Source organism: Microcebus murinus, chromosome 23 (genome assembly GCF_040939455.1).
Source record: "Microcebus murinus isolate Inina chromosome 23, M.murinus_Inina_mat1.0, whole genome shotgun sequence".
NCBI lineage: Eukaryota > Metazoa > Chordata > Mammalia > Primates > Cheirogaleidae > Microcebus > Microcebus murinus.
This window is the reverse complement of record NC_134126.1, coordinates 16247913-16263546: the sequence shown is the minus strand read 5'-3', so window position 1 is coordinate 16263546 and position 15634 is coordinate 16247913. Positions and strand designations below refer to the sequence as shown.

At 37.2% G+C, this 15634-nt stretch overlaps 1 protein-coding gene across 2 annotated transcripts in view; it reads right to left on the bottom strand.

The window, feature by feature from the left end:
- ACBD6 (acyl-CoA binding domain containing 6) overlaps positions 1-13922 on the bottom strand; it is a 148849-nt gene extending 134927 nt beyond the window's left edge. The window contains exons 1-3 of one of the 2 annotated variants that reach the window (XM_075997043.1): positions 13326-13922; positions 7294-7358; positions 4165-4261 (exon numbers count right to left, since the gene is read on the bottom strand). In XM_075997043.1, the coding sequence (XP_075853158.1) occupies positions 4165-4261; positions 7294-7358; positions 13326-13547 (384 nt within the window). In that variant the 5' untranslated portion in view covers positions 13548-13922. The remainder of the gene's footprint in view (positions 1-4164; positions 4262-7293; positions 7359-13325) is intronic. The other variant, XM_012791616.2, reaches the window with a different exon arrangement.
- Positions 13923-15634: the final 1712 nt, after the last annotated feature.

Genomic DNA, 15634 nt, shown 5'->3' with positions numbered 1-15634 from the left:
AATTATGGTGTAATTATACAGTAGTCCCCACTCCCATCCATAGTTTTGCCTTGCCTGGTGGCTTCAGTTGCCCATGGTCAACTGCTATCTAAAATATTAAATTGAAAATTTGAGAAATACATAATTCATGCGTTTTAAATTGTGCATCATCATGGGTAGCATGATGAAATCTCACACCATCCCGCTTCATCCTGCCCAGGACATGAAATCATCTGTTTGTCCTGCATATTCACGCTGAATACACTACCTGTTTCTTAGTCACTTAGTTGCTCTCACAGTAATCAGATCTACTGTGATGGTATAACAATGCTTGTGTTCAAGTCACCCTTATTTTACTTAATTATGGCCCCAAAGCACAAGAATAGTGATACTGGCAATTTGGATATGCCAAATAGAAGCCATAAATTTTTTCCTTTAAGTGAAAGGTATAAGCTCTCAACTTAAGGGGAAAAAAATCATATGCTAAGGCTGCTTAGATCTACAGCAAGAACAAATCTTCTATCCACGAAATTGTGAAGAAGAAAATAGAAATTCATGCTCCGTTCACTGTCATACCTCAAACTACAAAAGATACTGCCACAGTGAGTGATAAATAATTAGTTAAGATGGAAAAGACATTAAATTTGTGGGTGGAAGACAGCAACAGAAATGTTTTCCAATTGACAGCAATCAGGTTGAGTACTATCCACAGTTTCAGGTATCCATTGAGGGTCTTGGAACATATCCCCAAAGGCCTGGGGGTAGGGGGACAACTGTGTAAGAGAAGGTTCTTGTTCTTAAGAAATAAACACTGAAGTATTTAGTGATAAAGGGACATGATGTGTCCAACTTATTTCAAATAGTTTAGAAAAATTTATTCATATGTGTGTTATATACATGTGTGTGTAGAGAAAGAAAGAGAATAATAAAACAAATATAACAATTGGTGAATCTAGATAAAGGCCATAGAGAAGTTCCTTGTTCTATTCTTAAACCTTTTTAAAAATTATATCAAAATAAAAACTTATCCGATCCCCCCAAAAACTAAATAAAGGCAAAAGAATTGCCTTGATTATATTAGACACTGAACATCACACTCTTGAGATAAGATGAAACATAAAAGAAAACATAGTCAAAGTGCTGCATTTTAAAGCATTGTTCATTTTATACTTCACAATACCATGTAGCTTTGTCAAAAATAGTAACTACCTTTACTTGAATTTTTTGAAGTAAAAAATTACATATACATAAGTTTATATGCTATAGCTATATTTCAAATGTCAGCTCTAGAACAGATAGCAGAGTAGTTAAGAAAAGAGCTCTGGACCCATATAAACTTAGGTCAAAATCACAGTGCCATCATTTATTAGATGGCTAATTTTAGGCAAGTTACTAAACCTCTCTGTGCCTGAATGTCCTCATTTTAAAAATGCAGATAATAATAGTTTCTAACTCTTAACATTTTTGTGAAGATATCAAAGGACAACACATGCAAAGAGCTTGGCATTCAGAACATGAGTGTCGCTCTTATTTTATTTTTTTAGAAACAAATATCAAAAGAAAAATATTCTTTAACCTAAAAGACAATGAACTGAATGCCAAATCTCTTCTGAGATTGAGGTTATGATCTGCCTCTTACCAATCTAAAACCAAAGAAAAAAAAAAGCTATGAGTCAAAGGGGACCAGCTCAGAGTGTTTAAAAACTAAAATGTAAATAAAACACAAAATTCCTTTTTACAATTAGATTCCAATGTTAAAATGTTTCTAGAATAACATATTATTTTAATGTATTATTGAATATTAATATTTTTAAGATTATTAATGTGTTATATAATTCATTAAAGAATATGAGAGTGCTTTTGATTCTACTTACTTTATTCAAGTGTACGTTCAATAGATGAGATTTAGATTTTTTTTTTTTTAGACTAGTCAAGTGTACTAGAGAGAAGGTGGGAGATTTATATATTTTTAAAAAGTGTCTTTAAAACACCTGCTTGGATTTCCATAAGGAAGAAGTACCTAACTATGTGGAATCTGCAAGTATTTTTAAGAGTCACAGTTAATGAATTTTTACTGAGTAATAAGGTATTGAAGGTAAGAAATCATAAATTCTGTTTTGTTTTTTGTTTTTTTTTGGTTTTTTTTTGAGACAGAGTCTTACTTTGTTGCCTGGGCTAGAGTGCCGTGGCATCAACCTAGCTCACGGCAACCTCAAACTCCTGGGCTCAAGCAATCCTTTTGCCTCAGCCTCCTGAGTAGCTGGGACTACAGGCATTAGTCCTGGCTAATTTTTTCTATATATTTTTAGTTGTCCAGCTAATTCCTTTCTATTTTTAGTAGAGACAGGGTCTCACTCTTGCTTGGGCTGGTCTCAAACTCCTGAGCTCAAATGATCCACCCGCCTCATCCTCCCAGAGTGCTAGGATTACAGGCGTGAGCCACCACGCCCGGCCATAAATTCTGTCATTTATCAGAATTTATAAACTCCTATAAATGCCTTCATAGGCCAGCCATCTGCAAAATCCAATAGGCATAAAATCCAATAGGCATAAATCAATAGGGATGAATGAGACCACAGTGACCAGACCTGAAAAGTACTCTGCCTAAAGGCATTCACATTCAAGTTTTGTTTCATTTTCAAACACTGTGCCACATTCATTCAGGCTGAGTCCATCTCAGGGAGCACATGGTTTTGTTTTGACCATTGAACTTCAGATTTTAAGCCCTTACAACCTTTATGATATATGCTTGTGTGCATGTGTGTTGTTTTATAAAAATAGTAAAATGAAAGATTTCTAAAAATGAAATTCATGCACATTAAAAACATTAGGAAATTTTTCAATGACTTCCAAAAGGCAATTATATCATTAAAGATATCCTAAGTTGGTTATCTCTTCCCTTGTACTCTTAATTAAGATACACTTTTATATGCCATAATATATAATCTTTTAAGGTGTCTAACACTCTGAGATTTTAAGACTTCATGATTGATGGAACAAAATTCCTTCATACTAGTAACAACTACGTACTCATGAAATAATTTAATTATTACAAAAACATTGAAAATTGTTGAATTCATTCACTGCTAAAATGTATGGCCTAAATATTTTGATGGAAAAAAATTCAGTTTGTATTTTTAACATGATACAATGTAGCGTTTATCCTACTGAAATATCTGTCAACCATGTTTTTAAAAATATTTTTAAATAAAATAGCAACCCTACCTTTACTGACTTCTTTCTAGATGTTCTCCAATAAGTGCAAGAGAAAAACAGAGTAAGGCCGGGCGCTGTGGCTCACGCCTGTAATCCTAGCTCTTGGGAGGCCGAGGCGGGCGGATTGCTCAAGGTCAGGAGTTCAAAACCAGCCTGAGCAAGAGCGAGACCCCGTCTCTACTATAAATAGAAAGAAATTAATTGGCCAACTGATATATATAAAAAAAAAATTAGCCGGGCATGGTGGCGCATGCCTGTAGTCCCAGCTACTCAGGAGGCTGAGGCAGGAGGATCGCTTGAGCCCAGGAGTTTGAGGTTGCTGTGAGCTAGGCTGACGCCACGGCACTCACTCTAGCCTGGACAACAAAGTGAGACTCTGTCTCAAAAAAAAAAAAAAAAAAAAAAAAAAAAAAGAGAAAAACAGAGTATATTTAAGTGAACAATATCCATTGCTCCCAAAGTCCAAAGTAATTTCTTCTGCTGCTGGATTCCCTTGCATTTGCATTATTATTGTTTTATACTATTAAACATATTTTGATATGTTTTATCTTCTCTATTATAAACTACATAATTGCAGAAATATATATTACTCATTTTCTATCCTTATTAACAAGCATTCCATACTTGTACAGAAAGTACTCATAAAAAAAAATCCAAGAACTTTCTTTTTCCCAGGATTACAATGATGATCTCAAGTTAAACTCTTTCAAATTCTGACATGAATTGAGTTCTTACATGAATGACATTACTATGCTTTTAAAAATTCTCTATAATTCAGAGTTCTCAGCATCAGTAGCTGGTTATGTTCATGTTTAAGCAATAGTATTCTTAAATAAATATGGCAATAACTATAAATTTCAAGAAAGAAAAACCTTAAGCATGTTACTTAAGCCTAAAATTAGTTTTAAACATTTATTTGAGAGAAAGATAAGTTTTTAGAAAGTATTATTTACAATCATTAAGTCTTACCTGAGGATTCCAACCTGGATCTAAATTTTTAACTCCTGCAATATATTCCTGCATTGCTTGCCTGGGGCTTGAATCACTGAGTGCTTTCCATGCTTCCCTACAGTGTAGAATATCCAAAATGACATGTCATTAACTATGTAAATAAGACGAACAGCATATTTCTTTTTATTATTAAAAAATTTTTAGATACACTTCAAGGGTATAAATATATTTCAAAGGTATAGATGTGGAGATAATAAGCTATGCATAGAGGAGAAGCCCTCTCTTTTGGCATTTACATTGGTCTATAGCAATACAGACCTTATCACTCCTAGGTAGCCTGTTTTGGTACTGTTTTTCCTAATCTGCTCCCCCCACAAAATTTTGATAACACAGATATACCACACATCTGTTGAATTTTAGAAGACTACAAAGCATGGTAGACTACAAAGCATAATCTAAGATTTTATCACTCCTCAAAACCCAATTTTCACCCCTGTAGAGAATGTAAGTAAGGTCTACAGACCAATAGAGGTAGTTCCCATCTTATGAATTAACTGTACTTTTGGCATTTTAGTTGTATGGAAACTAATCGTCACACAAAAAAGCAATATTCCCTGGAAAAATGTATCAAACTTTTTACTTCAAAATGCAAGAAATCCACCTTCCCTTTCTGCTGTTACCTCATCTATAAGTTACCAATAGCCAATCCTGAGGCCTCGGTCAGGGACTTCAAAAGTGAGGGATGGTGAGGGCAAAAATAAGAATACTAGTGAATCAGAAGGTATAGTATAAACACTGAAAGTAAAATTTCAGTCCTGAGTCCCCTTTTGGGTCACCCCTTTCTTTTTTTCTGCAGGCTGCCACAATAGGCCTCATTAGTTTTTCCCTATCAATTCCTTCTACTTCCAACCAGGGTTTCTATGTCCCTTAGCCACTGTAAAACAGAACTCAGTTCCACAGTTTTTTCACTCTTCTTGCTCTGATGATGAACATCTTTCTAAGGTTTCTAAATTTATTTTCATTCAATCTCTTGAGAGTTACTTGTATACATTTTAACACTCTACCCCTAAATATATCAGCTTATATAAACTCAGGAAATTTGTCATCAATACCATTAGATAATATGGCGACCACATATTCAGATAACCCTGATTGTCCCAATAATGTTCTTTATGGCTTTCTTCTCCCAGACCAGGAGCCAATCAAGATTCACATATAGCACTGAGTTTCATATATCTTTAGCCTTTTTGTCTTCCATGGTATTGACATTTTTTTAAGAGTCCAAACCAACTGCCAATTTGGATTTGTCTTTTTATTTCTTCACCTACTTAGTGTTCTTGTCAAAAATGATTAAAACCAGGTTAAATATTTCAGCAAGAGCAATATGTAGGTGACATGTCCTTTACAACCCACCACATTTGGGGTTTGTTCCCATAGGTTTGTCCCATGATCAATAAGACTGATGATTTGGTAAAGGTAGTATCTGCCAGTTTTCTCCTTTGTAATTAGTTAAGTAAACCATGGGTCAGCCTATAACCCAGATTTGTCCCCCAATAGTTTTTCATCTAATGTTTTAGCATGCATTGATTGATGATTCTTGCCTGAATTATTATTATGGTGGCTATAAAATCTAAACTTGTCTTAATTGCTAAAAACAATGGAGAAACAGGCAAAGCACAGGGAAAAAATGAAGTTATAAAATTTCATAAATTAAAACAAAAAACTCACAGTAAAAGTTACATCAGGCATTCTCTAGAACAGTCAGAGATGCCAGTCAGAGAACTGTTTGTTATCATCAACCAAGAAAACTTGTGCCAGAATATAAATCAATGCACTGCTTCCTTCACTGAGAAGGTCCTACACACAAAATAAGTCAGCTGAACTAAACAGTGTGGTTAGTGACATAAGTGATTTACATCCAGGTTCAAGCTCCCTATCTCCTTACAATTGGCAGATAGGCAATTTATCCAGGGATCAAATTTTGTGTAGGATTGCTCTAGAATGTAAAGTCAGAATCCATCTTTTTTTTTTTTTTTTTTTTTTTTTTGAGACAGAGTCTCACTTTGTTGCCCAGGCTAGAGTGAGTGCCGTGGCGTCAGCCTGGCTCACAGCAACCTCAATCTCCGGGGCTCAGCGATCCTACTGCCTCAGCCTCCCGAGTAGCTGGGACTACAGGCATGCGCCACCATGCCCGGCTAATTTTTTGTATATATATTTTTAGTTGGTCAATTAATTTCTTTCTATTTTTGGTAGAGACAGGGTCTCGCTCAGGCTGGTTTCGAACTCCTGACCTTGAGCAATCCGCCTGCCTCGGCCTCCCAAAGAATCCATCTTTTAAGCACTTCCCTTCTTCACAGCCATATTCCATATATATATATATACACATATTTTAAACTCTACCCTTCTACATTTCTTTTAATTCCAGGACTGATGCTCCAAAGTCTTCCCTTTTATAACTAAGATTCCCTATTGTATGCAATTTCTCTGTTTTCAGTTAGACAACGTAAGAGAACATAAGGCCTCATAAATGATAACACGAAGCCTCTGAATTATAAGTAAAAAAAAATTGGGGGAGAGCATAATCTTTTTACATATTCAGAGGTAGACTCAGTATCTTGTTTTGGGGTTTTTTTACCCCTTCTTTCAAGAGGTTATTATAAGCACTGTTTACTGTGGTGTGGGTGGGGCAAGGAACAGAAGAATATCAAGAGACAAGAAGATAAAATTGGAGCAGGGAAGTAGAAGAGTGAAAAATGGGGATTTATTCTGCTCTTCTCCCTTATCATCCTCCTGGCCTTCTTCTAAAGATCCCTCCAGAGGGGAGAAGTAGTGACTCATTAGGGGCTATATGGTAGGAAAGGAAAATCTCAAGTAATAGCTTGTTATGGTTACTCTCTTACTATAAACATGTAAGGAATGTATGTCTGTTGTGAACTACTTATACACCAATATCCTGGCATGAGAATCCTTTAGGAGACTTAGCTAAAGCAGATTCTTTTAATCCCTCTCCCAGTTGCCTGTCATTAGGACAGTCTACAGCAGAGAGAGATTAATATAAAAAATTCTTTAATCAGCTCAGTACTTTCTAACTCCTAAACACCCAAACCATCCCCAACCACCTCACTAAAGATTCTAAGAATTTCTTACCATTTTTGCTTTCCTTCAAAATCAAAGAAGCTTGGTTTAGGAGTATTGCAATTTCCAACTTTGACCTAAATGAGGGGGCAAAAAAATCAAAACTTATTTTTCAAAGAAATGTCTGAGAAACTCTTTTCAAATGCATTATGTATATTTTTGTAACTATGTTACAAACATTTACATCTATATGGAATAACAAAATTTAATATCCTTTGCAAAAGCAAACAAAAAAACCCAAACAAATCAAACTTTACATAAAGCTGCTTTGGCTTACTGCATAAAACAACTGTTATCTAATACCATAATACAGAAATAATATGGGTGACAAACAATTGCATTCCTAAATTAGACTAATTATACATCAGACAAATTATCAATATAGACTATGTAATCTTTATTACCACTTATAATTTAACTTTTAAACATGCAATTAACAACAAGCTTTTTAAAGTTCAGTTGATCAGAATTCATAAGATTGTTCCTTTATGCTGAGTCTCATAACTCTATTAGCATTTTATCTCTCCAAAATTCCAGGATAAAGTATACTATTTTAAAAGTGTCCGGGCCGGGCGCGGTGGCTCAAGCCTGTAATCCTAGCACTCTGGGAGGCCGAGGCGGGCGGATTGCTCGAGGTCAGGAGTTCGAAACCAGCCTGAGCAAGAGCAAGACCCCGTCTCTACTATAAATAGAAAGAAATTAATTGGCCAACTAATATATATATGTAAAATTAGCCGGGCATGGTGGCGCATGCCTGTAGTCCCAGCTACTCGGGAGGCTGAGGCAGCAGGATTGCTTGAGCCCAGGAGTTTGAGGTTGCTGTGAGCTAGGCTGACGCCACGGCACTCACTCTAGCCTGGGCAACAAGTGAGACTCTGTCTCAAAAAAAAAAAAAAAAAAGTGTCCAATTATCAAATTCATTAACATACATTTAGATACCAAAAGCCATTCAAAAAAAAATTTCAAAGGTTCTCAAGAACAATATAAATTCTATTTTTCCACAATAATCTTCTCTTATTTGTGGTGAATACTTATTTTTAATCCTCAAATGAAATTTGTAGTTAAACTATAGAGTGATAATTTTCATTGTGAATAAGCATAAATGAAATTCATACAAGTGCAGATTCATTATACAGCCAGATTCCCACTGCCAGAAGTAACCTCCCTTCCTTATGAACTCTTATAGCACTTACTCTATATATTTCTGAAGGTACTTTTCACTTTTTCTACCTTGTGTTAGAAAGTTTTATGTAAAGCCTCTACTAGAACAGAGCCTCTGTTTTTAACTCACCCACAGTACCTATCTACTTCTCAGGGACCTTCCCACTACCTCCTGTTACTCTTAAACACTTGAATTTTGCTAAAATCTAACTGATGCCTTTATCTAACCAGAATGATATACTTACTGACTTAGGGATTTTTAGTTTGGTGTTTTGCTCGTTATTCCACTCACCTGAAATGCCTTCTCTTCTTCACTCAGCTTTTCAAAATGCTACACCTCCTTCCAGTCCCATTCAAAATTCAGATTCTAAGAATACTTTTAATCTACAATGATCTCATCCACCTCTGAATTCACAGGAATTGTCACCTCTATAATTTGCTTAGTAATTAATCACATGGCCCTCTAGCTGTCATTAAAATGTACACTTACATAGGGGCAGCCCTGTTATGATGGGATGGAGGGAAGAAAGGGTAAGAGAGAGGAGCTGCACTTCTTGAGCAACCACCATGTACCAAACACTTCACTTATGTTATCTCACATGAACCACACAATAATCCCACAAGGTATGCCATTACAAACTCATTTTATAAATTAGGATAGAGAAGCTCAGGAGGGTTGTCTCAGTTACACATTAGTAAATCTAGAATTAGTCGTCAGGATTTAAATCTAGGGCTGTTTGATTCCCAAGTACAATCTATCTTTACTACATATCATTCTGAATTAAACACTAGACTCCGGGCTTCAGTCTGGCATCTGAAATCACATGAACTACTAGATTATTAGAAATATGAAATGAGATAAACTATACAAACTATAAGACATCATAAAAATAGCAGTTATTATTATTTTTGTTTTTTATCCAGAGGCTAGCCAGTGGCAGAAATAAATGTATTATGTTCTCAATTTCTGTTCTCCATTTCTCCTACAATAATAGAATTCTCTAGCTGGACACATGGTAATCCAGCTAAACATTATGTGTGGCCTTAGAACTTCTCCCTAGGTTCTGGGGATTAAATGTGTGCAAAAGTAATTTAAAAAAAACTTCCTTAAAAAGAAAAGGGGCATGTCCTCCTCTTTTGCTTTGCCCTGGCCAGAACATGTATGTGGTGATGGTAAGTCACCTTAGACCACGAAAAAGAAACTCAGGGCGGCAGTTTTCAAACTTTTTGGTCTCATAATCCCTTTACACTCTTAGAAATTAAAGACCCTAAAGAGGTATTGTTTATATGGGTTGTATGTATTGATATTTACCACTTTAGAAATTAAAACTGAGGCCGGGCGCGGTGGCTCACGCCTGTAATCCTAGCTCTCTGGGAGGCCGAGGCGGGCGGATTGCTCAAGGTCAGGAGTTCAAAACCAGCCTGAGCAAGAGCGAGACCCCGTCTCTACTATAAATAGAAAGAAATTAATTGGCCAACTGATATGTATATAAAAAATTAGCCGGGCATGGTGGCGCATGCCTGTAGTCCCAGCTACTCGGGAGGCCGAGGCAGTAGGATCGCTCGAGCCCAGGAGTTTGAGGTTGCTGTGAGCTAGGCTGACGCCACGGCACTCACTCTAGCCTGGACAACAAAGTGAGACTCTGTCTCAAAAAAAAAAAAAAAAAAAAAAAAAAAAGAAATTAAAACTGAGACATTTTAGAAATATGTATTAATTCATTTAAAAATAACAATAATCCCATTACATGTTAGCATACATTTTTATGCCAAATTCCCAAATTTTAATAGGCATAGTTATCTGTAAATTGTTCTGTTAAGTAAAAATGATGTTCCGTGGAAAAAAGGAGAAAGTTCAGTTTGCAACTCAGAAATTACACAAGTACTTCTCCTCAAAGCAGCCAACATAATTCAGTATGCAGCAGAAGTGCCTTGTGTGTACCTCCCATCTCATCACAAAATATTTAAAAGACTTGTCTCAGGGCTAATATTTAATGAAAATAAATTTTTACTATTTCATCAAAGACATTTTTAGGTGAAACTGGAGTTCATTTTTACTCTGAGTATATGGAGGTAAAAAACATGACTACTAACAGTTTGCTCCTACTGCCTTGATTCACGCTAAGGCATTAGCAGTTTTATCCATCATAACAGCATAGGAAAAAGGTAAATAGTGTCTTAGCATTATTATAAAAATAATTTCAACCTTAGGGATCCATGGACCACAGTTTGAGAACTGCTGCCTTAGGGGATGGCTGAGCAAGACAGAAAAAGCTTAGGCTTCTGGATGATCTCATGAAGCAGAGCCACCCTACCAGCCCTGGATCACCAGGTCATTATGTGAGATGAAAACAAAGGTTCAGCAGCTGACCTTGTAACCTAACTGACACAGAAGCTTTTATAATTCCCAAGTTCAAAGAACAGTCTGGATTCAGATAAGATTGGGAGATTAAAACAATAATATTTTAGGACATCATGAACAGCAGTTTTCAATTCATGAGATAATGAATTGTAAGCTATGAAGCAGAGGTATAAAATGTACCACTTTAACAGAGCATCTAAATTCTGTTCTCTCTGACATATCCAGTGCCCTTGAAAGACTATTTCAACAAAAGGTGCCAATGACAGATGCCAATGAATCAAGTGTGCCCAGGTTAAAGTAGAGGGCATGCTAAATATTCTCACTTGTTCTGTGCTGAAGGCTCCTATAAAATGAAGTCAAAAGGAATGCAAAATTGTCCTTGCGCTACAGTTTTCACAGGTGTCAATTAGTTACCATTTGCTGGAATAGTTTAGGCAGAGGGACCCCACGGAGAGACCAAAAAACTGTTAATTTGTTTGATCTTTTTGAAACTTCATTAAAAGATGATTTTTAAAGTCACAGACTTATCTGAGACCAAAAAAGCTATGATGCTAGGTAAGTTTAGAGCTCTGCCTAAGAAAATAAGTTCATATCTCACCTTAGTTTTATTTTCCTGCCAACAACCTTACCTCATTCAGCCTAAAAAATAGGGTGCTATTACAAATACATGATGTTATTATTTTATGAAAAATTTTAATCCAACATGCAGAAATTATATTGGACTTTCAACTTTACTATTCTATCAAAGATGCTTCTTTCAACAGAATTCTGTTCAAATACAACATTTAGGAAACTGATGAAAACGGTGGCCCTCTGTCAAATCTAAGCAAGCATAATCTTATTCTCTAATAATGAAGAATTTTCAGATACAGAATATCTCAAGAATGTCAAGTTCTTGAAAGGATATGGGACACTCCTCCTTCAGACTATCTGGATAAAGTGTATATACCTGATACAGAATGGTTGCCAGTTGAAAGGTGACTGCAGTTCACTGATAACTTGGAAATCAGATATTTAATAATGACAACACTAATAGCGATAAAGAAAGAAAAACAATGTTCTCTAGGGAGTTTGGAGAAAATTAGAATTAGAGAATCAGCATGGACATGTTACAGGTCCTAGCACAATGCTCAATATTATACTTGTTAAATAATCAAAAGTTTCATACTAATGCTATTAGGACAGGCTAAGTGACCAAAGAGAAAATAGATATCCGGAACTTTTGCAAGAAAGAGAATCCTAAAGTTAATTTGGAGGCAATTTTCATTCAACTACAATTTATACCGTTTGTTCCTACTAACCTCTCAGGTCATTTGTTCCTGAGCTAACCTCTCAGGTCACATTAACCAATGTTCATAACAATGATCATCAGTTTTCAAAAGAAGGTTCATCTATATTCAGAATATTTAGTTAAAGAATACTGGAGGACCCTCCCTCCACAATTACTTTTTTTAAAGAATACAAGGGGAAATAGGTAACCATACCAAGAGGGAAAAGAAGATTTAAAATTTAATAAAATAAAATAGGCTATTATCCAGAACTCCATTTCCTCCAGTATTCCAAAGATCTGGAATTTTCCTGAACTGTTATTCCTGTCAGTGATTTTTCACATGTTTAAATCCAGACTCCTCAAGTACTCTGTAAGCCTCTTAAGTGTTAAATGTCAAGATGATCTTACTTCTTTGCATTCTCTGTAGGCACAACACCCAGGTGTGTTGCACACAAAAGATGCTGAACAAGTATGTGCATAAAACGATAAAGCAATTATTTTTCCTTCTAGAACCTAACCAATGAGTCTTTGAATGATAAACACCCTAAATGAATTAACTCACACGTTTCTCTATTTCCAAGTAAAGTTCAGAGCCTTAGAGCCAGGAGCTACAATCCAGTTCTGACTGATGTATCTTTATGATCTTAAGCAAGTTACCTACTCTTTGGGCTTCAGTTTCCTTTTCTGTAAAAGAAAAGGATTATTTCATCTGGTGTTTAGTAGCTCTAAAATTGTTAAGATTGTATTGAACCGACAGGAATATATTCGACCACACCATAATCGAAGATATTTAGGGTTTTAAAAAAAATCGTAATAATAAAAGTAATACTGTATTTTTTTATTGCATCATTTATTTATTACAATCATATTATTCTCTTGGATCTAAAAATATTTGTATTAACATTACCATATTTACTTCCGTAATGGCCCTTTGGTAAGAGTAAATGAATGATAAATCTTATCCTCATTTTGTAAAGGTTTGAAGGCCAGTGAAGTGCATTGAGTATGTCGGAAAAGACACAGAAAAACTGTCATTCAGTGTCCAGCTAAATAACTATCACTTCTAAGATAGCAGACGGATCTTTTCCGCGTCCAGAATGATGCTAAATCCCAAGCAGATGATCCAAATACAAAACAACCAAAACACACATACACAAACGTCATTACACCTAGCCATTAACCATACATGTTTGCTATCAGGCTTTGGAGGTCGGATGTCTTTCTCCTGCATCCACCCCTTCCCTGCCACTTTACCTGTTTGTACCTGGCATACAGGTACAAGAGCTGCTCTCGGCTGGCCACCTGAATCAGGCCCTGGAGGTGCGCGGCAGCTTTCTCAAACAGCTCTGTCAGGCGCCTGGACTCCTCGGTCTCAAGGCTATGGGGGGATTCCACTTCACAGGAGTCATCCTCCGAGCTCAGCTCCCCGCCGCTGTCTCCTGTGGTGGCCACCGCAGGCAGGAATGGTGAGGCCATGTCTCCTTGCTTGGTCAGTCCCTCTACGTCAGGTCTGTCCTCCTTATACCGGGTGTAACGCCGGCTTGGGGCCCTGGCCGACCTGTCCGGGTCCTGAGCCCGAGCTCAAGTGGGACCCGAGCTCGCTCACTCCACGCTCCCTCACGTTACTCTGCCTCCCGCCCACTTCTACTCCCCGAGCGTGCAGGGCAGGCTCCACTACCCTCTGCTGCTGTGTCCAGTTCACCGGGTCTCCTCAGGCTTCCCTCTGCCTAACACTGCCCTCGGGGTCGCCCGGGGACCCTCCAACGGCGCGGCGGTCCCAGAGGAAGCACGTCAGGGAGTAAGAGCGGAGAGGCACGGCGCGCGGCTGGCGAGAGGCCGGCGGGGCGGGGCGCCGTGCGCGCGGGCGGCGTGCGCGTCTGCGGCGCGCCACTTGGTTGGGCCTCTCAGCGCCGGTAGCGGAGGTCTGGGTCGTCCTACCTCGGACGCCCTCCCCTACAGGGAACTTGTGCGGTCTCGCTGAGGGGAAGCTGCTTGGAGAAACTGCCCTCAGTTGTTAGGGTGCCTGTTAATCGCTTCGTTGCCATTAGTAGTTCAGTACTCCGGAACCCGTTGTCGGGATAGGCCAGCGGGGGTAGGGGAAAGCGACCATCTATTTGGCAGTGTAGCTATATGAGCGGAGTCGCGGGAAACGTGGAGCTGAGGATGAAGGTTCCGCCAGCTCCCGCGGACCCTAGGTTGTGTGCTCCAGGCGCCCCCAAAGAGGCATATGCGTGTATCTATTGCTTCAGGGGTTGGCACTGTCTTCAATGGATGAAAAACTGGGAGATGGGGCTTTCACCGCCCTACTGTGTGATTGCTTAGTGTTTCGCTTTCCACACCTGCGGAACCTCTCTCTCTCAGGACTCTGAGAATAGGCTTTGAAAGGAATAGGCTTTAGGGAGTGGGAGTGAGCTCCTTAGCACAGTTCTTACTCGGAATTCTACCTTTGCCACTGTGCTTTGGAGACTTTAAAATGAAACAAAAAATTACGGCATAGTCCTGCCCTAAAGGAACTTACAAAATTATTTTTTTAAAAAAAAGCTATAATAGTCTAATAGTTAATATTGATTCAGTGGTTATTATGTCCTAAATGTTGTAAAAAAAAAAAAAAAAGCTATATATTCATGTATTCAAAACAATGAAATAAGCACCATAAGAATGGTACAAAGTGTTAAGAATGGTTATTTACCATTTGGGGTTAGGCTCACAGGTGGAGAGGATAAGGAAATAATGAGAAAAGGTAGGGAGGTGAGAAAACCTGGATTAGGAATCAACAAATATTCAAGTATCCAGAGGGTTCCACTGTTAATCCCTGCTATCAAAGTACTCACAATCCAGTCATGGGATGTCTAATGGCCAAATTCTTGCAATTTAAAGATGATAATAATAACTTATTGAGTTACTTACTGTTTAAGAGACCTAATCTGTGCTACATAAGGTAGGTACTCTTATTTTACACATAGAAAATCACAGAGTAGTTAAGTAATTTGCCCAAGGCTGCACAACTAATAAATGGAGGAGCAAGGAAAAAGTCAGTTGTAAGTCAAAGATTCGCCTGCATGTGGGGTAACAAGAGATGACGAACCTGAAAAGTAGTATAGATTGAAGGGGAGATGCTTGTACTTTTTTATCTCTCTGTTTCTTGCATTTTTATTAGAAATGAGAATTGAATATTATTAACTGCTTTTTTAGCAGCTCTGGAGATTGTTTTTCTCCTTTAGTCTTTGAAAGGAATTATTACTAGAGTTTCTATTTTAGTTAATTATAGTTAACTTTAGTTGACTATAATTTTAGTTAATTATATTAACAAACATATTAATATGAATTTAAAGAATTATATTAATATTGACAAATTAATATGAATTTTAATGTACTATATTAATAGACTTACTAGTTTTAAACAATATTTCTGTTCCTAGAATAAACTAATCTGGCCCTGCTTTTTTTTTTGTATTTGAAGGTTCAGTTGACTAATATTTTCTTTAGTATTTTTACATCTCTATTTAAAGATAGCTTTGACCTATACTTTCTCAATTTTGTATCAAGGTAATAGAATCCTTGTA